The sequence below is a fragment of the Erythrolamprus reginae genome, chromosome 6 (genome assembly GCF_031021105.1).
Source record: "Erythrolamprus reginae isolate rEryReg1 chromosome 6, rEryReg1.hap1, whole genome shotgun sequence".
Taxonomy (NCBI): Eukaryota; Metazoa; Chordata; class Lepidosauria; order Squamata; family Dipsadidae; genus Erythrolamprus; species Erythrolamprus reginae.
Genome location: NC_091955.1, coordinates 8,326,432 through 8,349,325, shown reverse-complemented (window position 1 = coordinate 8,349,325; position 22,894 = coordinate 8,326,432). Strand labels below are relative to the sequence as shown.

Below are 22,894 nucleotides of genomic sequence, written 5' to 3'. Positions count from 1 at the left end.
TTATTTTATTTTATTTTATTTTATTTTATTTTATTTTATTTTATTTTATTTTATTTTATTTTATTTTATTTTATTTTATTTTATTTTATTTTATTTTATTTTATTTTATATTTTATTTTATTTTATTTTATTTTATTTTATTTTATTTTATTTTATTTTATTTTATTTTATTTTATTTTATTTTATTTTATTTTATTTTATTTTTATTTTTATTTAAAATAATTTTTATTTACATATATATTATAAGACAATAACGGCAAACAGTACATTTACATAAAATACAAAAAACGGGAAAAACAAGCAAGAGACATATTTCTTCTCTTCTCCTGTAGTAGAGACTGTTGACAGCGTCCTCTCTTTTTAAAAAATTCTTGGCGGTGTTAAGACCAGCGGTTTAAGTTGTATGTTGTTATAGTTGGGTTTTTATGTCGTAAATTCTTATCAACTAGGGAAAACAGTGACTATATTGAGTTTTTTTAAAATTAAGATTGCTCTTTAAATTGCTTCCTTATCTCGCAGCACTATAAAGGTGTGCTCTTTTATTTAACGAAATGTAAAATTCTTCCCATATTTGGTAGTATTTCGTTTTTTTCTTTTTCTTTTAGTTCCATTGTTAATTTATCTGCTTCAGCACAATCTAACTTTTTTTTAAATTAGATTCCGTTCATTTGGCATGTTTTCATTCTTCCAAAATTGTGCGATAGCTATTCTCGTTGAAGTTATTAGATGTTGTATTAACTAATAATGTTCCTTATTCATCTGATTTTCAATAATGCCAAGCAAAAATATTTCAGGTTTCATTTCTAGTTCAATCTTGGTTATTATTATTATTATTAATAATAATAATAATAATAATAATAATAATAATAATAGGAAGAAGAAGGAATAAGAATTGGAATAGTAATAGTAATAAGAATTGGAATAAGAATAAGAATTGGCCTACGATGTTTTATTTATTGTATTTTTTTACTAAAACGTTGTAAGCCGCCCCGAGCCCATGGAAAGGTGGGGCATATAAGTCCAATTAATAAATAATAAGAAATAATTGCTGTACTTACTTGCAATCCAGATGGTCCAGGGGCATCACGTTTACTTCTCTTTCCAACAGCCCCCTGCAAATATCATCATCACCATCAACAACAACAACAATAACAACAACCTCAACAACAACACCGTGAGCCTAACAAGAAGGGGAGAGATATAATTCATGCAAGCAAAAAGCAGAGCTTACCTAAAGAGTATTGAATACTTACATTCATGACCTATTAAATGGATTTGGACTCTCTTCCATAAGACGTAGGAAAGGCAGTATGTCAGACTGGTAAGTATCTATGTTGTATGTGCTAAATGGGGATTGATAATTATTATAACTTACTTGGTCACCTGGATCTCCACCATCGCCTGGAGGGCCTGCGGGGCCTGGAGGTCCCTGAAAGCAAGAGATTATTTTGGTATTAGGAAGGCTCACTTCATCCTCTTCGAGAGGTAACATCCTGCCCCATCTCAGTGCATCCAGTCGCTGCCCAGAGCGAAGGGAGCGTTTCTTTTCTCTGGGCACTGGCAGAGGTTTATTCTCTCTCCAAGCACCCAGAGAAAGGAAAATGCTTTGTTTGCTCTGGACTGCCAAAGCTTCCTTAAGCGCCACCGAAAGGCTCCTCTGGCAGCCCAGGAAAACCCAAGATGGCCGGGATTAAAGGGGGAACGGCAGGAAACTGGCCGGGCCTTCATGCCACTCTCAAATTTCCTGGGAAATTTTTCCGGGCTCGGGTTCTTAAGTAGAAAATGGTTCTTAAAAATCTTGAACACTCGGTTCTTATCTAGAAAAGTTCTTAAGTAGAGGCGTTCTTAAGTAGAGGTACCACTGTACAGTATATGCATCGACATTTCTTTGAATATATGTCAAAAAGATTTTTTAAAAGTTGGCCAATTTCAATAGCCCAGATGTAGGATCTTGAATTTCTCTCTGTTAAATACCATTCTGTTAGTTTCAGCTTGTTCAAGCTTGTCTAGTATGTCTACATATATTCCTATGCTACCTGTAGGAGTTGAAATGGTTTCCTATTAGGATTTCTATACTGATGTGGGATAACCTGAGTCTTTTCCCCCATTTATCTCAAACAAACTTCATTGGAAGGTTTCACAACGACAAGCCAACTTACAGGGGCACTACGAGTACCAGCAGCTCCACTTTGGACAGGGGGACCTAATTCACCCTGTAGGGATAGAAAGTGTTCTGGTTCAGGCTGGAGTCGTCTGATGGTTGAATAATAATTGCTTCTGAGATGCTTAATTTTCAAACAATAACACTTCAATTTATTTCTTCTACTTAATTCTAGTAAAATACAGTTCACTCTGGAGATAAATAGGTCATTTATCTTTTAAATTACTCCACTGGCTGCTAGAAAGCATTCTTTAAATCTTAGGCCGGTTTCTGCTGATTAGAAAGGCAATAAAAAAGCAATAAATCACACAATAGAAAACACATCTCGGAACTAAGAGGCAAACTGCCATGTTGGCCAGATGACAAATTAGACAAAGCAGCTTCTGCTTTCGTCCAATTCCGGATGTGATGTAATTAATTAATTACATCATATCCGGAATTGGACAAAAGCAGAAGCTGCTTTGCCAAATTTGTTAATTAATTAACTTACGCTCTAAAATGCATCTCAAAACTTCCTCCCACCAAGCTCTTCTAACCTTCTCTGCTCTCTTCTGCATTTGGGATCTATCCATCTGGAATCTTGACAGCTCGAGCTATCCGAAGGAACATCTGTCTGCATGCTATCATTTGAAAGCTGCTCTCCCATCTCAGCCTCCTCCTCACTAAAATTCTCTTCATCTCCTAAATCAGGGATATTGACAGGTTCCATTGCACCTTCCCCTTCTGGGTCCGAGCATTACAAAGGCGGACAGAGAGCACACACAACACAAAAAAGGAAAGTAACACCGCGGAGTGTTTGTTGCTGAAAAAGAATCTCTTCCGCCATTGCCAAAGACGGTAGGTCAGAACACAACAATGGCTAATGGCTAGTTTCTCAGTGTCACTGCAGAATTCTGCAATTCTATAGTTGAGTGTCTTAGTCTCACTGCAGAATTCTGCAATTCTATAGCTCAGTGTCTCAGTGTCACTGCAGAATTCTGCAATTCTATAGTTCAGCGTCTCAGGGTCACTGCAGAATTCTGCAATTCTATAGTTCAGTGTCTCAGTCTCACTGCAGAATTCTGCAATTCAATAGTTCAGTGTCTCAGTCTCACTGCAGAATTCTGGAATTCTATACCTCAGTGTCTCAGTGTCACTGCAGAAATCAGCAATTCTATACCTCAGTGTCTCAGTGTCACTGCAGAATTCTGCAATTCTATAGTTCAGTGTCTCAGTGTCACTGCAGAATTCTGCAATTCTATAGCTCAGTGTCTCAGTGTCACTGCAGAATTCTGCAATTCAATAGTTCAGTGTCTCAGTGTCACTGCAGAATTCTGCAATTCTATAGCTTATTGTCTCAGTGTCACTGCAGAATTCTGCAATTCTATAGTTCAGTGTCTCACTGTCACTGCAGCATTCTGCAATTCAGTGTCTCAGTGTCACTGCAGAATTCTGCAATTCTATAGTTTCGCTTAGCTGCTAATGTCTAATTTATAATCCACTGGGATCAAGAAGGATCAAGCTACCAACCCATCCCCCAAAAAGTTGCTTTTTCAGAAGAATTATTTTGTTGCCCCTGACCACTACCCTTTCAATGATTAGAGACTATTTGACCTTCATGTAGATGCAGTTGCATTGAGCACTGCAATCAGCGTGTAATCCTCAATCCTCAATGGAACTGCATCTATACGGAGGGAATTATGCAGAGAAGTACCCCAACACTTTGTAGAACATAGAACATAGAATTCTTTATTGGCCAAGTGTGATCGGACACACAAGGAATGTGTCTTTGGTACATATGTTCTCAGTGTATATAATTCAATCTACTTCCACAACTAGCAGCTATTTTAAATCTATAGAAAAAACATAGGAAAGACTACATGTTACACTGGTAAGTATCTATGTTGTATGTGCTAAATGGGCATTGATAATTAAAACTTACTTGGTTGCCTCGTTCTCCACCATCGCCTGGAGGGCCTCCGGGGCTGGGAAGTCCCTGAAAGGAGGAGATTACTTTGGTATTAGGAAGGCTCACTTCATCCTCTTTGAGAAGTAACATCCTGCCCAATGAAGGGCTACCAAAAGTTTTACTACCACACTGTGGGAAATGGCTTATGCAGGACACCTGGCATATTCTTTCAACATCTTTCAGTGCAATCAAGTGCTCTGGGGTGGAGCTTCATTTTCGCTACCCACCTGCTTTCCCCCCAGTCCGGGCATCACCTCTGATTCTGCCCCATCTAAGTGGATCCATTAAAGCTCTGTTGGAAGAACTGGCACTCGACGTATGGTTCAACATTGCTTTCACGGACGCTGTAATAGATCTAGGGTTCCACAAAATGCTCCCTAAAATACCTGATTTCTGTTGTGCAAAACCCATCTCCTAAGAACTCCTAGATATTATCCCATACAGACAATAATATATCAGCATAGGAATATTCATCATGCAAACACAGAATGCCCAGTGCAAACTAATATACTTCCTGAAGTAAATTTTGCCATCCGAAAAAATGATTTCATTGGAAATCACTGTCAGTGTTTCTGCAGAATTCTGCTATACTATAAGTCCAGTGTCTCAGGGTCACTGCAGAATTCTGCAATTCAATAGTTCAGTGTCTCAGGGTCACTGCAGAATTCTGCAATTCTATAGTTCAGTGTCTCAGTCACACTGCAGAATTCTGCAATTCAATAGTTCAGTGTCTCAGTCTCACTGCAGAATTCTGCAATTCTATAGTTCAGCATCTCAGGGTCACTGCGGAATTCTGCAATTCAATAGTTCAGCGTCTCAGGGTCACTGCAGAATTATGCAATTCTATAGTTCAGTGTCACTGCAGAATTCTGCAATTCAATAGTTCAGTGTCACTGCAGGATTCTGAAATTCTATAGTTCAGTGTCTCAGGGTCATTGCAGAATTCTGCAATTCAATAGTTCAGTGTCTCAGGGTCACTGCAGAATTCTGCAATTCTATAGCTCAGTGTCTCAGTGTCACTGCAGAATTCTGCAATTCTATAGTTCAGTGTCTCAGTGTCACTGCAGAATTCTGCAATTCTATAGCTTATTGTCTCAGTGTCACTGCAGAATTCTGCAATTCTATAGTTCAGTGTCTCAGTGTCATTGCAGGATTCTGCAATTCAATAGTTCAGTGTCTCAGTGTCACTGCAGAATTCTGCAATTCTATAGTTCAGTGTCTCAGGGTCACTGCAGAATTCTGCAATTCAATAGTTCAGTGTCTCAGTCTCACTGCAGGATTCTGCAATATTATAGTTCAGTTTCTCAGTGTCACTGCAGGATTCTGTAATACTATAGTTCAGTGTCTCAGTGTTTCTGCAGAATTCTGCAATACTATAAGTTCAGTGTCTCAGGGTCACTGCAGAATTGCGCAATTCTATAGTTTTGCTTAGCTGCTAATGTATAATTTGTAATCCACTGGGATCAAGAGGGATCAAGCTATCAGCCCAGGTTCGCCTGGTGCACCAGTTGCGGCCCTACTGGGACAGGGAGTCATTGCTCACAGTCGCTCATGCCCTCATCACCTCGAGGTTCGATTACTGCAACGCTCTCTACATGGTACTACCTTTGAAAAGTGTTCGGAAACTTCATATCGTGCAGGATGCATCCGCGAGACCTATCGTGGGGCTTCCCAGATTCGCCCACGTTTCTACATGGTTGTTTCCAGAGGGCCGGGGCCGCCACAGAGAAGGCTCTTCTCCTGTGGCCCACCAAACAACATTGTTTAGTCAACGGGATCCGGAGAAGGCCAACTCTGTAGGACCTTACTGGTCACTGGGATTCGTGTGGTAGCAGGCGGTTCCGGAGGTCCAATGCCATGTAGGGCTTTAAATGTCATAACCAACACTTTGAATTGTGACCAGAAACTGATTGGCAGCCCATGCAGACCACGGAGTGTTGTAGAAACGTGGGCGAATCTGGGAAGCCCCACGATGGCTCACGCAGCCGCATTCTGCACGATCTGAAGTTTCCGAACACTTTTCAAAGGTAGCCCCATGTAGAGAGCGTTACAGTAGTCGAACCTCGAGGTGATGAGGGCATGAGTGACTGTGAGCAATGACTCCCTATCCAAATAGGGCCACAACTGGTGCACCAGGCGAAACTGGGCAGGAATAGCCAACACTGCAGAAGATAGGGTCAAAATACATACGTATCTTGACAGACTTGAACACTGGGTGCTATCTAACGAAATGAAATTAAATGGCGAAAAAAGTAAGGTTCTACATTTAGGCAAGAAAAACAAACTTCGCAGGTACAGTATATGTGTTACATTGCTCAATAGTAGTAACTGTGAGAGGGGATCTTGGAGTCCTAGTGGCTGTCAAAAAAGCCAGCACAGTTCTTGGCTGCATTAACAGAGGGATAGAATCAAATCACATGAAGAGTTAATACCCTATAAGGCCCTTGGTTAATCTGCACTTGGAATATGGAATTCTGGTTTCGTCCCGACGATGCAAAACGGAGGTTGAAACTCTAGAAAAAGTGCAGAGAAGAGCAACAAAGATGATTAGGGCACTGGAGTCTAAAACATACGAAGAACAGTTGCAAGAACTGGGTATGTCTACTTTAATGAAAAGAAGGACTGGGGATGAGATAGAACATAGAATTCTTTATTGACAAAGTATGTTTAGATACAGAAGGAAGTTGTCTTTGGTATATAGAAAGATAGAAACATAGAAACATAGAAGACTGATGGTAGAAAAAGACCTCATGGTCCATCTAGTCTGCCCTTATACTATTTCCTCTATTTTATCTTAGGATAGATATATGTTTATCCCAGGCATGTTTAAATTCAGTTACTGTGGATTTACCAACCACGTCTGCTGGAAGTTTGTTCCAAGGATCTACTACTCTTTCAGTGAAATAATATTTCCTCATGTTGCTTTTGATCTTTCCCCCAACTAACTTCAGATTGTGTCCCCTTGTTCTTGTGTTCACTTTCCTATTAAAAACACTTCCCTCCTGAACCTTATTTAACCCTTTAACATATTTAAATATTTCGATCATGTCCCCCCTTTTCCTTCTGTCCTCCAGACTATACAGATTGAGTTAATGAAGTCTTTCCTGATACGTTTTATGCTTAAGACCTTCCACCATTCTTGTAGCCCCTCTTTGGACCCGTTCAACTTTGTCAATATCTTTTTGTAGGTGAGGTCTCCAGAACTGAACACAGTATTCTAAATGTGGTCTCACCAATGCTCTATATAGCGGGATCACAATCTCCCTCTTCCTGCTTGTTATACCTCTAGCTATGCAGCCAAGCATCCTACTTGCTTTTCCTACTGCCCGACCATACTGCTCATCCATTTTGAGACTGTCAGAAATCACTACCCCTAAATCCTTCTCTTCTGAAGTTTTTGCTAACACAGAACTGCCAATGCAATACTGAGATTGAGGATTTCTTTTCCCCAAGTGCATTATTTTACATTAGGAAACATTAAACTGCAGTTTCCATTGCTTTGACCATTCATCTAGTAAAGCTAAATCATTTACCATATTACATATTACATATTCTCTCAGTGTACATAATTCAATCTACTTCCACATCTAGAAGCTTTTTTGAATCTATAGAAAAGACATAGGAAAGACTGCACATCAGACTGGTAAGTATCTATGTTGTATGTGCTAAATGGGGGTTGATAATTGCAACTTACTCGTTCCCTATCATCGCTTGGAGGACCGGCGGGGCCTGGAAGTCGCTGAAAGCAAGAGATTATTTTGGTATTAGGAAGGCTCACTTCATCCTCTTCGAGAAGTAACGTGATTAGTTGGTGTAAAAATTTTGGAAAAGAAATAAATTTAGACATATGGAAAATTGGAAAATCACTAAATCAATCTCGTTCAAAGAAAATCATAGAAACATAGAAACATAGAAGTCTGACGGCAGACTTCTATGTTTCTATGTTTCTATGTTTCTTTGATTTTCTTTGATTTTCCAATCAAATTAAGATGTTTTATAGATGGCACCTTCCACCAAAAGATGTTTCCAAATACCTCCCCTACTTGCTGGAAATGTAATATTATTAAACATGATACATATTTTCATACATGGTGGACCTGCCCAAAAACTAAGGTCTATTGGAATAAAGTAGAAAAATGATTAAAGGAAATTAGATTAGATTAGATTTATTGGATTTATATGCCGCCCCTCTCCGAAAACTCGGGGCGGCTCACAACAAGATAAAAACAATACATAATAACAAATCCAATACCCACCAATCCAATTACAATTTTAAGCTAAAAATTCATAAAAAACAACCCTAGAATATTAAAAAACACGCATACAATCAATCTAATACCAAAACAACATGGGCAAGGGGGAGATGTTTCAGTTCACCCATGCCTGACGGCAGAGGTGGGTTTTAAGGAGTTTTCGAAAGGCAAGGAGGGTGGGGGCAATCCTAATCTCAGGGGGGAGCTGGTTCCAGAGGGTCGGAGCCACCACAGAGAAGGCTCTTCCCCTGGGTCCCGTCAGACGACATTGTTTAGTCAACGGGACCCGGAGAAGGCCGACTCTGTGGTACCTAATTGGTCGCTGGGATTCGTGCGGCAGACGGCAAATTACAAATAAGGAGACCCCAGAATTCTTCTTATTAGGTATCACTGATACTAAATGCAAAAAAGAAATATATTATTTAATAATTCATATATTAGTAGCGGGAAGAATTACCTTTGCACAAAAATGGAAAGAAAAGGAAATTCCAAAAGACGAAGATGTCTTTAAGAAAATTATGGAATGTGCAGAATTAGATATGACGACGAGACGGTTAAATAATCAAATGGAAACAGAGTTTTATAAAACTTGGGAGAAAGTATATAATAGGTGGTATGTAAAACAGGATTATTAACAATATAAAAACAAATTATAGAAAACTTAAATTTATTAGATTCAATAAATGGCATATTGAAACTTTATTGGTAAGTTTTAGCTTTATTAACTGATTTCAATTATTTTAACCGCAATGCTATAACGAAAATACTGAAGTATTCAGATGTTATATTATAGTAGTATATATATAGTAGTATATATATAGTAGTATATTAGGCGCCGTAGTTCTAAGCTTTCTAGACCCAGGTTTGTTAGTCTATTTTCGTAGGATATTCTGTTTCGAGTGGAGGAGTGAAGGGCTGTTCTGGTGAAGTATCTTTGGATGTTTTCAAAGGTGTTGATGTCCGAGATGTGATATGGGTTCCAGACAGATGAGCTGCTGTTTAATATCTACATGAAACTGCTGGGTGAGATCATCCAAGGGCATGGGGGGAGTTACCACCAGTATGCTGATGTTACTCCACTCAGTGAAGCAATGGAATTAATGTGCCGGTGTCTGGAGGCTGTCAGGGTTTGGATGGGTGTCAACAGGCTTAAACTCAATCCAGGCAAGATGGAGTGGCTGTGGGTACTGCCTCCCAAGGACACGCCCATCTCTCCATCCATTATCCTGGGAGGGGATTATTGACCCCCTCAGACAGGGTTCGCAACTTGGGCGTCTTCCTTTATCCACAGCTGACTTTAGTAAACCATCTTTTGTCTGTGGCGAGGGGGGCGTTTGCCCAGGTCCGCCTGGTGCACCATTGAGGCCCTATTTGGACAGGGAGTCTTTGCTCATGGTCACTCATGCCCTTATCATCTTGAAGTTTGACTACTGCAATGCTCTCTGCATGGGGCTACCTTTGAAGAGAAACATAGAAACATAGAAGACTGACGGCAGAAAAAGACCTCATGGTCCATCTAGTCTGCCCTTATACTATTTCCTGTATTTTATCTTACAATGGATATATGTTTATCCCAGGCATGTTTAAATTCAGTTACTGTGGATTTACCAACCACGTCTGCTGGAAGTTTGTTCCAAGGATCTACTACTCTTTCAGTAAAATAATATTTTCTCATGTTGCCTTTGATCTTTCCCCCAACTAACTTCAGATTGTGTCCCCTTGTTCTTGTGTTCACTTTCCTATTAAAGACACTTCCCTCCTGGACCTTATTTAACCCTTTAACATATTTTAAATGTTTCGATCATGTCCCCCCTTTTCCTTCTGTCCGGAAACTTCAAATCGTCCAAAATGCAGCCGCGTGAGCAATTTTGGGCAATATGCCCACATCTCTCTATCACTCGGCAGACTCCATTGGCTTCCAATTGGCTTCCGGACACAATTCAAAGTGTTGGTCATGACCTACAAAATCCTACATGGCATAGAACCATTATCTCTGAGACCAACTTCTGCTCTACGAATCCCAGTGTCCAGTTGGATCCCAAAGAGTTGGTCTCCTCAAGGTCACATCAACCGGACAATACCGGCTGGCGGGTCCTAGGGGTAGAGCCTTCTCTGTGGGAGCCCCGGCCCTCTGGAATCAACTCCCCCCAGAGATTCACACTGCCCCTACCCTCCTTGCCTTCCGTAAGAATTTGAAAATACATTTATGTTGTCAGGCTTGGGGTCATTAGGACCCAGCCTCTACCCAATGAATGTATCTGGTGTGATAGCATGTGTGTGACTTTTTTATTTTAAATATTTAGTTTTAAGAATTTTTTAAAATTTATTATCCTATTAATAGCTCTGAGTCTTCGGAGAGAGGTGGCATACAAATTTAATTAATAATAATAATAATAATAATAATAATAATAATAATAATAATATAAAAATAAGAATAAGAATAATAATAAGAAGAAGAAGAAGAGGAAGAGGAATAAGAATAAGAATTGGCCTACAATGTTTTATTTATTGTATTTTTTACTAAAACATTGTAAGCCGCCCGAGCCCATGGAGAGGGGGGGCATATAAGTCCAATTAATAAATAATAATAAATAATTGCTGTACTTACTTGCAATCCAGATGGTCCAGGGGCATCTCGTTTACTTCTCTTTCCAACAGCCCCCTGCAAATATCATCATCACCATCAACAACAACAACAATAACAACAACCTCAACAACAACACCGTGAGCCTAACAAGAAGGGGAGAGATATAATTCATGCAAGCAAAAAGCAGAGCTTACCTAAAGAGTATTGAATACTTACAGTCATGACCTATTAAATGGATTTGGACTCTCTTCCATAAGACGTAGGAAAGATTGTATGTCAGACTGGTGGTAAGTATCTATGTTGTATGTGCTAAATGGGGATTGATAATTATTATAACTTACTTGGTCACCTGGTTCTCCACCATCGCCTGGAGGGCCTGCGGGGCCTGGAGGTCCCTGAAAGCAAGAGATTATTTTGGTATTAGGAAGGCTCACTTCATCCTCTTCGAGAGGTAACATCCTGCCCCATCTCAGTGAATCCAGGGTAGGAATTAGATCCAAAGGAACAATCACTAATTTACCATCAAGCATGAAGTTAGTCTAGTACTAGATTGGACAATTCAATTCAATTCAATTTCTATTCAATTTATTAGATTTGTATGCCACCCCTCTCCGAAGACTTGGGGCGGCTCAAAACAATAATAAAAACAGTATAACAATGGAACAAATCTAAAAATAAAATTATATTAAAAAAAACCCCAACAATTTAAAAACCATACAACACATACATACCAAACATAAAATATAAGAAAACCTGGGGGAGATGTCTTAATTCCCCCATGCCTGGCAATATAGGTGGGTCTTGCGTAACTTGCAAAAGACAAGGAGGGTGGGGGCCATTCTAATCTCCAGGGGGAGTTGATTCCAGAGGGCCGGGGCCACCACAGAGAAGGCTCTTCCCCTGGGGCCCGCCAAGCAACATTGTTTGGTCGACGGGACCCGGAGAAGGCCAACTCAGTGGGACCTTATCGGCCGCTGGGATTCGTGCGGTAGAAGGCGGTTCCGGAGGTATTCTGGTCCAATGCCATGAAGGGCTTTAAAGGTCATTACCAACACAATAGTATCCTGTTACCTAGATGATGGGACAACAATGGATACATTCCTGTTGTGGCTCTCAAACACCTGCAACAAAACTTCATCTGCCCACCTGAGCACCTCTGATTGATATATAAGCCCAATTCTGCCTCAGTTCTCCTTGTATCTATTTATACTCCCCTGCACAAGCAGATTTACCTGCTAGGACTGAGTGGGGAGGGGTGAATGTCCACCAGCATGGTAGTAAAAGGCTTGGAACAGAATTGCTGTACTTACTTGTAGTCCAGATGGTCCAGGGGCATCCTGTTTACCTCTCTGTCCAACAGCCACCTGCAAATGTCACCATCACCATCATCATCACCACCACCACCACCATCATCAAAAACCTCAACAATACCCTGAGCCTAACAAGAAGGGGAGAGATATAATTCATGTAAGCAAAAACACAAAGCTTAACTAAAGATTATTGATTATTAAATGGATTCACCCTTTCTTCCATAATGGACCACCCACCATCAATGTATCTACTAAGCGAATGGTTCTCAACCTGGCGGTCAGAACCCCTTTGGGAGGTCGAACAACCATTTCACATGGGTCACCTTAAACTATGGGGGGAAAAAGAAATTCCCCCTGGTGTTAGGAACTAAAGCTTCTATTCTGGCACCCTGGAACATATTTTTACAATCCAACCAATCAGGCGTTTACAGTAGCAGTGTTCTTCTGACATTCCTGCCAATCAGCTTAAAGCTCTGTTGAGAGAATTGGCGCTAGACATATGGTTCAACATTGCTTTCACGGACGCTGCGATAGATCTGGGGTTCCAGAAATGCTCCCCAAAATACCTGATTTCTGCTCTGCAAAACTAATCTCCTAGAAGCTGTCATCTCCGTTCCCTGTCCTATTGTCTCTCCTATATCTCCTATATCTTCTATACCTATATCTTTTTTTCTATTCTCTCATTGATATATTTTATTCCTATATTTTCTCTTCTATTCTTTTTTTTCATACATTTTACTTTGAGTGTATTCTCTATAATCTTCATTGTGTTTTATTGTGTATTGGACAAAATAAATAAATAAAAATAAACATTGCTTTCACGGACACTGTGATACATCTGGGGTTCCAGAAATGCTCCCCAAAATACCTGATTTCTGCTCTGCAATACCCATGCCCTAGAAGCTGCCTGTCCAGCCAGAACGTGGTGAGCTGCTTGTATTACCTATGAATCACGCCTGGTTTATCTTGCTGGAATGCAATTAGCCCTGATTCTGGCGTCATTCCCGGATGCTTATCTGATAACTCTGCAACTGCGAAGACCTATTTCAATGAACTCTCAGAGACTGACTTGTGCTTGTAAATGTGGCCTTTTTTATATAAGGATGGTAATTCAAAGTTTAAAAAGTGGGTTTTCATCTTTTGTTTCAATCTGAATAAGCCCGGAATAGAACAACAACCCATGCCAAAACACCTAATATTTGGCATTTCCTGTACAAAGCCCACCTTCGGCTGATAGGTTGATGGGATGGGCTAGTATCTTGAATCCAGCTAAGGTTAGTCATGGGAGATTCAAGCTGAGACCCAAAGGAAGAAACTCATGGAGTTGAGCCTATCTGGCTCGGACAACTTCTACTTGTTTTGGGATATTGTGAGATATTAGGTCTCTTCAGACCCTGTGTTGGAAGAGAAAGAAGCAACTGTTGGTTATGACCTATAAAGCTCTTCATGGCATCGGGCCAGAATATCTCCGGGACCGTCTTCTGCCGCACTAATCCCAGCGACCGGTTAGGTCCCACAGAGTTGGCCTTCTCCGGGTCCCGTCAACTAAACAATGTCATCTGGCGGGACCCAGGGGAAGAGCCTTCTCTGTGGCAGCCCCGGCTCTCTGGAACCAACTCCCCCCAGATATTAGAGTTGCCCCCACCCTACTTGCCTTTCGTAAGCTCCTTAAAACCCACCTCTGTCATCAGGCATGGGGGAATTGAGTTATTCCCTTCCCCCTAGGCTTACAAAATGTATGCATGGTATGTTTGTATGTATGATTGGTTTCTTAAATTGGGGTTTTTAAACTACTTTTAATATTAGATTTGTTTATATTGTTTTTTACTGTTGTTAGCCCCCCCCCAAGTCTACGGAGAGGGGCGGCATACAAATCTAATAAATAAATAAATAAACAAACTGTGCTGTCGTACATATTCGTAATGCAGGGTAGTTTAATGAAAAGAAGGACTGGGGATGAGATAAAACATAGAACATAGAATTCTTTCTTGGCCAAGTGTGATCAAACACACAAGGAATTTGTCTTTGGTACATATGCTCTCAGTGTACATAATTCAATCTACTTCCACATCTAGAAACTATTTTGAATCTATAGAAAAGATGTAGGAAAGACTGCACATCAGACTGGTAAGTATCTATGTTGTATGTGCTAAATGGGGATTGATAATTGCAACTTACTTGGTTATCTGGTTCTCCACCTTGGCCTGGAGGGCCTCTGGGGCCGGGACCTCCCTGAAAGGAGGAGATTATTTTGGTATTAGGAAGGCTCACTTCATCCTCTTTGAGAAGTAACATCCTGCCCAGTGAAGGGCTACCAAAAGTTTTACTACACTGAGGGAATGGCTTATGCAGGACACCCGGCATACTCTTTCAACATCTTTCAGTGCAATCAAGTGCTCTGGGGTGGAGCTCCATTTTCGCTCCCCACTGCGTTCCCCCCAGTCCGGGCATCACCTCTGATTCTGCCCCATCTAAGTGGATCCATTAAAACTCTGTTGGGAGAATTAGCGCTCAACGTATGGTTCAACATTGCTTTCACAGACGCTGTGATAGATCTAGGGTTCCACAAAATGCTCCCCAAAATACCTGATTTCTGTAAAAAGGGCAACAAAAAGTTTTCCTACCACACTGTGGGTCTGGCTTATGCAGGACACCCTGCATTTTCTTTCAATATCGTTCAGTGCAATTAGGCGCTCTGGGGTGGAGCTCCATTTTCGCTACCCCAATGTGTTTCCCCAATCCAGGCAGCATCCCACCTCTGATCCTGCCCCATCTAAGTGGATCCACTAAAACTCTGTTGGGAGAATTGGCGCTAGCCGTATGGTTTAACATTCTAGAACATGGCAGAAGATAGGGTCAAAATACAGAAGAACCTTGACAGACTTGAACAGAAGGGGATATCTAACAAAATGAAATTCAATGGTGAAAAAAGGAAGGTTCTACATTTAGGCAAGAAAAACAAAACACACAGGTAGAGTATATGTGGTACCTTGCTCAACAGTAGTAACTGTGAGAGGGAACTTGGAGTCCTAGTGGACAACCATTTAAATATGAGTGAGCAATGTGCAGCAGCTGCCAAAAAAGCCAACACAGTTCTAGGCTGCATTAATAGAGGAATAGAATCAAGGTCACGTGAAGTGTTAATACCCCTATATAAGGCCTTTCATGAAGCCGCACTTGGAATATGGCATTCAGATTTGGTCCCGACGATGCAAAACGGAGGTTGAGACTCTAGAAAAAGTGCAGAGAAGAGCAACAAAAATGATTAGGGCACTGGAGTCTAAAACACATGAAGAACAGTTGCAGGAACCAGGTATGTCTTGTTTAATGAAAAGAAGGACTGAGTATGAGATAAAACTTAGAACAAAGAATTCTTTCTTGGCCAAGTGTGATCAGACACACAAGGAATTTGTCTTTGGTACATATATTATCAGTGTACATAATTCAATCTACTTCTACATCGAGAAGCTATTTTGAATCTGTAGAAAAAACGTAGGAAAGACTGCACGTCAGACTGGCAAGTATCTATGTTGTATGTGCTAAATGGGGATTGATAATTATTATAACTTACTTGGTCACCTGGATCTCCACCTTTGCCTGGAGGGCCTGCGGGGTTTGGAAGTCGCTGAAAGCAAGAGATTATTTTGGTATTAGGAAGGCTCACTTCATCCTCTTCGAGAAGTAACATCCTACCTGTTCTGCCGGGCTCTCTGATAGAAGCCTCCCGAAAATTCACGGGTACAAATTTCAGACACACACACGTTTGAAAATTCAAAACAATGTCCTTTATCACAAAATTCAAAAGAAACAAAGCACCCTTTTTGTATTGCAAAGAGCACTCTTCCCCAAAACAACCTTGTCAGCTGTACAAGTCCCTTAACCAGTCCTTAAGTACTTAGCTAGTAGCTGTGAAGAAACGTCACAGCCCTCCTTCTTCCAACGAAGTGAAACACACACACACACTTTACTCTGCTTTGGTGTCAAAGGCATGAAAAATCCACAATGTTCAGACACAGCGAGGCACGATCCTGAAGAACTGCGATCAAAGAATCTTCCACAATGGCCAAACTAGCATGCTGCTATTTATAGCAGCAGCTCTAATTACTGGAGCCCCACCCAAACACAGGTGGCCTCTCTTATCTCCTGTAATATTTCCTCAATTGGTCTCTTCAATGCATAAGTCTGCGCCTGCGTGGGTCTAACACTTCGTCATCTGAATCAACCAAAGATAATGGTGATTGGCTTCCTGGGCTGTGTGCCAAGCCCCCCTCTTCCAAGTCACCCCCACCTTCTTCTTTGTCTGAGGAAACTGAACTTCCTGACTCTGCCGACAACAAAACAGGCCTAGGACATGTTGACGTTTCCCCTGCCTCCACCTCCAATTCCCTGGGACAGGAGCTGGGCCAGAGCCAACAACAACACTGCCCAGAGAAGGGCTACCAAAATTTTTACTACCACACTGTGGGTGTGGATTATGCAGGACACCCTGAATTTTATTTCAACATTTTTCAGTGCATTTGGATGCTCTGGGGTGGAGCTCCATTTTCTCTACCCTACTGGGTTCCCTCCTCCATCCGGGCCACAGCCCACCTCTGATCCTGCCCCATCTAAGTGGATCCAGTGTGGAGAGAGGGTCGGGGTCTGATGGCCGCGGCAACGGGAGCCTTTCCCCTCCCTTGGAAAGGCTCTAAATCCCCACTGCCTGGGGGTTCCCGCCCTTTGCGACTCGACCAGATTCTTCCTGAAGGGAAGTAGATGTATGGGATGCTACCAGGGGTCTAGTAGAGGCTGGTATGCCCCACCAGACAAACTGGCTCAGTCTCGCACTGGCTGTGGTGTGAAGCTGGCCAGGCAGCCATGCCTGAGCTGACACAGCCATGGAGACAACACAACGCCAGGATGGAAAGATGATTGGTAACATCTGGAAAGAGCTGGATGTGTAATTACAGAGGAAGGAGATATTTAAATCTGTTGCTGGTGAGTTAAAGTGGCCGAAAGGGATTTTTGGATTTCCCCCCCCCTGCTCGATTTGATTTCAAATGGAGCTAAAACAGCTAAATTTATACCCACACACACAACACCCACCCCCCAAATAAATAAGTGGATCCAAAGGAGTTAGATCCAAACCACTAATTTTCCATCAAACGTGAAGTAAGTCTAGCACTAGATTGGACAATAGTATCTTGCTATCTAGATGATGGGACAACTGTGTATACATCTGCCTACCTGAGCACCTGTGATTAATACATAAGCCCAATTCAGCCTCATTCATTCATTCACTCTCTTCCACCACTCCACCACCCGTGCAAACCGTGCGACATACAGCCTTTGGGATATAGTGGAATTTGGATTTATTAAATCCAATTAATAAATATGCCAGGAATCCAGGAAAAGAGGTGATAGACAGATTAAATAAAAATAGTACCTTCCTAGGAACCTTATAAAATTATTTGGCAGGAAGTTATCATCAACAAATGCAACCCTCAAACAACTATGCATCTTTGAGGAACAGATATAATTCAATATTTTAGACAAATTTCCTTTTTGCATTCAGCAGGAATTGGATAGTTTTCCCCCAATCTGCTTGTGTCTGTTTATTTACCCCCCTGCACAAGCAGGTTTACCTGCTAGGACTGAGTGGGGAGGGGGGAATGTCCTCCAGCATGGTAGTAAAAGGCTTGGAATAGAATTGCTGTACTTACTTGCAATCCAGATGGTCCAGGGGCATCCCGTTTACCTCGCCCTCCAACAGCCGCCTGCAAATATCACATCATCATCACCACCACCACCACCATCATAAACCTCAACAACAACACCGTGAGCCTAATAAGAAGGGGAGAGATATATTCATGTAACCAAAAACCAGAGCTTACGTAAAGATTATTGATTACTTATAGTCATGTTCTATTAAATGGATCCATACTCTCTTTCATAATGGACCACCCACCATCAATATATCTACTAAGCGAATGGTTCTCAACCTGGGGGTCAGGACCCCTTTGGGGGGGTGTAGAACGATCATTTCACAAGAGTCACCTAAGACTCTTGGAAAAGACAAGCTTCCCCTGTTGTTAGGAACTAAAGCTTCTATTCTGGCACCTTGGAACATATTTTTACAATCCGACCAATCAGGCATTTACAGGTGGGGCATCCCTCTGACCTTCCTGCCAATCAGCTTAAAGCTCTGTTGGGAGAATTGGGGCTAGACGTATGGTTGGGGGTCACCACACCATGAGGAACTGTATTAAGGGGTCACGGCATTTATAAGGTTGAGAATCACTGTCCTAAGCAGTGGTGGGTTGCTCCTGGTTCAGACTGGTTCACATGAACTGGTGGTGGAAATTTGGCCACTAAACTTAGGAAAAGATCGGATTTGGATTTTGCCTTCTTTCTGTTGTGTCTAGATAATCTGTAGATGGCATACTCCCCCAAAATAAAAAGAAAGCAAATACTCACAGCAGGTCCTGGAGGTCCAGCTGCTCCTGTCTCACCATCTTTGCCACAAAGACCCTGAGAGAAAGAGGTGCAGAGAGAAAGTCTTCATTGATCACCTCATCTCTCCTTCCATTGCCCCAGAATAAAAGTAGTGAACATTCTTTGCTCTGAGGAGGAGGAGGAGAAGAAGAAGAAAAGAAGAAGAAGAAGAAGAAGAAGAAGAAGAAGAAGAAGAAAAGAAGAAGAAAAGAAGAAGAAGAAAAGAAGAAAAGAAGAAGAAGAAGAAGAAGAAAAGAAGAAGAAGAAGAGAAGAAGAAGAAGAAGAAGAGGAGGAGGAGGAGGAGAAGGAGGAGGAGGAGAAGAAGAAGAAAAGAAGAAGAGAAGAAGAAGAAGAAGAAAAGAAGAAGAAGAAGAAGAGAAGAAGAAAAGAAGAGGAGGAGGAGGAAGAGGAGGAGGACAAGAAAAGAAGAAAAAGAAGAGGAGAAGAAGAAGAAGAAGAAAAGAAGAAAAAGAAGAAGAAGAGGAGGAGGAGAAGAAGAAGAAGAAGAAGAAGAAAAGAAGAAAAAGAAGAAGAGGAGGAGGAGGAGAAGAAGAGAAGAAGAAGAAGAAGAAAAGAAGAAAAAGAAGAGGAGGAGGAGGAGGAGGAGAAGAAGAAGAAAAGAAGAAAAAGAAGAGGAGGAGGAGGAGAAGAAGAGAAGAAGAAGAAGAAAAAAGAAGAAAAAAAGAAGAGGAGGAGGAGGAGGAGGAGAAGAAGAAGAAGAAGAAGAAGAAGAAGAAGAAGAAGAAGAAGAAGAAGAAGAAGAAGAGGCAGCGGTAGTGGTAGTAGTAATAGTAGTAATTGTAATAGTAGTAATAGTAGTGCTTTATGGAGCATCTCAACTCCATTCTTCCAGAAGGGAGGCATATATGCCTGTTCCCCTCCATCTGACTGTTAATAACTGTTGTAAGTGTTCCTCGTCTCCCTCTGGTAATAATGGACTCTGAGGAGGATGAACCAGGCCCATCTGGGTACCCTGGGCCACTGGTGTTGCCGGGTGATGCAGAGAGTGAGAGTGAAGGAGAAATAGACCTGGATGAACCCAAGGGACCACCAGAGATGGCAGATATGTCAGTGAGGGATTGGTCCCAGTCAGAGGACGAAGGAGATATTAGTGATAATGAGCCACTCTCAGATCCTCGATTCATAGAAACATAGAAGATTGACGACAGAAAAAGACCTCATGGTCCATCTAGTCTGCCCTTATACTATTTCCTGTATTTTATCTTAGGATGGATCTATGTTTATCCCAGGCATGTTTAAATTTAGTTACTGTGGATTTACCAACCACATCTGCTGGAAGTTTGTTCCAAGGATCTACTACTCTTTCAGTGAAATAATATTTATTTATTTATTTATTTATTATTTATTTATTATTTAGATTTGTATGCCGCCCCTCTCCGCAGACTCGGGGCGGCTCACAACAAAGTGAAAACAATTTACAACAAATCTAAATTACTGTTTAAAAATATTTAAAAGACCCCATTTTCTAAACACACATACTGTACCTACAAACATACCATTCATAAATTGTATATGCCCAGGGGAGATGTCTCAGTTCCCCCATGCCTGACGACAAAGGTGGGTCTTAAGGAGCTTACGAAAGGCCAGGAGAGTAGGGGCAGTTCTAATCTCCGGGGGGAGTTGGTTCCAGAGGGCTGGGGCCACCACAGAGAAGGCTCTTCCCCTGGGGCCCGCCAACCAACATTGTTTAGTTGACGGGACCCGGAGAAGGCCCACTCTGTGGGACCTAATCGGTCGCTGGGATTCGTGCGTCAGCAGGCGGTCTCGGAGATATTCTGGTCCAGTGCCATGAAGGGCTTTAAAGGTCATAACCAACACTTTGAATTGTGACTGGAAGTTGATCGGCAACCAATGCAGACTGCGGAGTGTTGGTGAAACATGGGCATACCTAGGTAAGCCCATGACTGCTCTCGCAGCTGCATTCTGCACGATCTGAAGTTTCCGAACACATTTCAAAGGTAGCCCCATGTAGAGAGCATTACAGTAGTTGAACCTCGAGGTGATGAGGGCATGAGTGACTGTGAGCAGTGAGTCCCGGTCCAGATAGGGCCGCAACTGGTGCACCAGGCAAACCTGGGCAAACGCCCCCCTCGCCACAGCTGAAAGATGGTTCTCTAATGTGAGCTGTGGATCGAGGAGGACGCCCAAGTTGCGGACCCTCTCTGAGGGGGTCAATAATTCCCCCCCCAGGGTAATGGAAGGACAGATGGAATTGTCCTTGGGAGGCAAAATCCACAGCCACTCCGTCTTATCCGGGTTGAGTTTGAGTCTGTTGACACTCATCCAGGCCCCAACAGCCTCCAGGCACCGGCACATCACTTCCACTGCTTCGTTGACTGGACATGGGGTGGAGATGTAAAGCTGGGTATCATCAGCGTACTGATGATACCTCACCCCATGCCCTTGGATGATCTCACCCAGTGGTTTCATGTAGATATTAAATAGCAGGGGGGAGAGGACCGACCCCTGAGGCACCCCACAAGGGAGAGACCTCGGAGTCGACCTCTGGCCCCCCACTAACACCAACTGCGACCGACCGGAGAGGTAGGAGGAGAACCACTGGAGAACAGTGCCTCCCACCCCCAACCCCTCCAGCCGGTGCAGAAGGATACCATGGTCGATGGTATCGAAAGTCTCTGAGAGGTCAAGAAGCACCAGGACAGAGGATAAACCCCTGTCCCGGGCCTGCCAGAGATCATCCATCAACGCGACCAAAGCAGTTTCCGTGCTGTAACCGGGCCTGAAACCCGACTGCTAGGGACCTAGATAATCGGCTTCTTCCAAGGACCGTTGGAGCTAGAGTGCCACCACCTTCTCGACAACCTTCCCCATAAAGGGAAGGTTGGAGACTGGCCGGTAGTTATTAAGTACGGCTGGGTCCAGGGAAGGCTTCTTGAGGAGGGGGCGCACGAGCGCCTCTTTATAGGAGGATGGAAAGGATCCCCTCCCCAAGGAAGCGTTGACAATCTCCTGGACCCAGCTCCGTGTCACCTCCTTGCTGGCCGAAACCAGCCAGGAGGTACACGGATCCAGTAAACAGGTGGCGGAACTCACAGCTCCAATGGCCTTGTCCACTTCATCAGGTGTCACCAGATCAAACTCTTCCCAGACAGGTGGACAAGTACGGGCCCCAGTCACCTCGACTGACTCGTTGTCAGCCAACTCTGTTTTCCAATAGGAGTCGAGGTCCGCCCGGATCTGAGCAATTTTATCAGCGAAAAATGTGTTAAAATCCTCGGCACTACTCTGTAAGGGCTCCCCAACTCCCCCCTGGTTAAGAAGGGAGCGGGTCACCCTAAACAGAGTGGCCGGGTGGGATTCCGCTGATGCAATCAAGGCGGCATGGTACGCGCATCTTGCCGCCTTGAGCGCTACTTTGTAAGTCTTAATAAAAGCTCTTACAAGTGTTCGATCGGATTCAGACTTACTCTTCCTCCATCGCTTCTCTAGACCAGCGTTTCCCAACCGGTGTGCCGCGACACACCATCAGGTGTGCCGTGGCGAGAGGCGGCGGAGGAGAGTGGGCGGATCGGGCGGGCAATGGGGCAGGGCGGAGAAGCTAGGGGCGCGTCTGGCCGGAGGCACCGTGGGGAGGCAGGGGCAGCCGCGGCTCCCTTTACTCCTACTTCCGCACCTCCCTGCCCCTGCTTCCCCACGGTGCCTCCGGCCAAATGCGCCCCTGGCTTCTCCGCCCTGCCCCATTGCCCGCCCACTCTCCTCCGCTGCCGCCTCCTGCCTTGGGGCGAGCAATCCGGGAGTCCGGGACTGTGTGGCTTTGCGCCATGAAGAGAAAACGGCCAACTTTTCCCTGCTGCCGTTTTCTCTTCATGGCGCAAAGCCACACAGTCCCGGACTCCCGGATCGCTCGCTTCTCCGGTCAGCAAAGCCATCTGCCCAGGAAAGCGCCGCGCTGGCCGGAGAAGCGAGCGATCCAGGAGTCCGGGACTGTGTGGCTTTGCGCCATGAAGAGAAAACGGCCGACTTTTCCCTGCTGCCGTTTTCTCTTCATGGCGCAAAGCCACACAGTCCCGGACTCCCGGATCGCTCACTTCTCCGGTCAGCAAAGCCATCTGCCCAGGAAAGCGCCGCGCTGGCCAGAGAAGCGAGCGATCTGGGAGTCCGGGACTGTGTGGCTTTCG

At 43.1% G+C, this 22,894-nt stretch overlaps 1 protein-coding gene across 1 annotated transcript in view; it reads right to left on the bottom strand.

Annotated features, from left to right (window-relative positions):
• The window catches only part of LOC139168926 (collagen alpha-1(I) chain-like), a 77,905-nt gene that overhangs the window by 24,641 nt on the left and 30,370 nt on the right, over window positions 1-22,894 (bottom strand). Inside the window, exons 10-23 of the mRNA XM_070754704.1 lie at window positions 18,716-18,769; window positions 17,962-18,015; window positions 15,831-15,884; window positions 15,407-15,490; window positions 14,438-14,491; window positions 12,251-12,313; window positions 11,291-11,344; window positions 10,971-11,024; window positions 7,804-7,848; window positions 6,542-6,622; window positions 4,083-4,136; window positions 2,160-2,213; window positions 1,376-1,429; window positions 1,059-1,112 (exon numbers count right to left, since the gene is read on the bottom strand). Coding sequence (XP_070610805.1) covers window positions 1,059-1,112; window positions 1,376-1,429; window positions 2,160-2,213; window positions 4,083-4,136; window positions 6,542-6,622; window positions 7,804-7,848; window positions 10,971-11,024; window positions 11,291-11,344; window positions 12,251-12,313; window positions 14,438-14,491; window positions 15,407-15,490; window positions 15,831-15,884; window positions 17,962-18,015; window positions 18,716-18,769 — 813 coding nt within the window. The remainder of the gene's footprint in view (window positions 1-1,058; window positions 1,113-1,375; window positions 1,430-2,159; window positions 2,214-4,082; window positions 4,137-6,541; window positions 6,623-7,803; window positions 7,849-10,970; window positions 11,025-11,290; window positions 11,345-12,250; window positions 12,314-14,437; window positions 14,492-15,406; window positions 15,491-15,830; window positions 15,885-17,961; window positions 18,016-18,715; window positions 18,770-22,894) is intronic.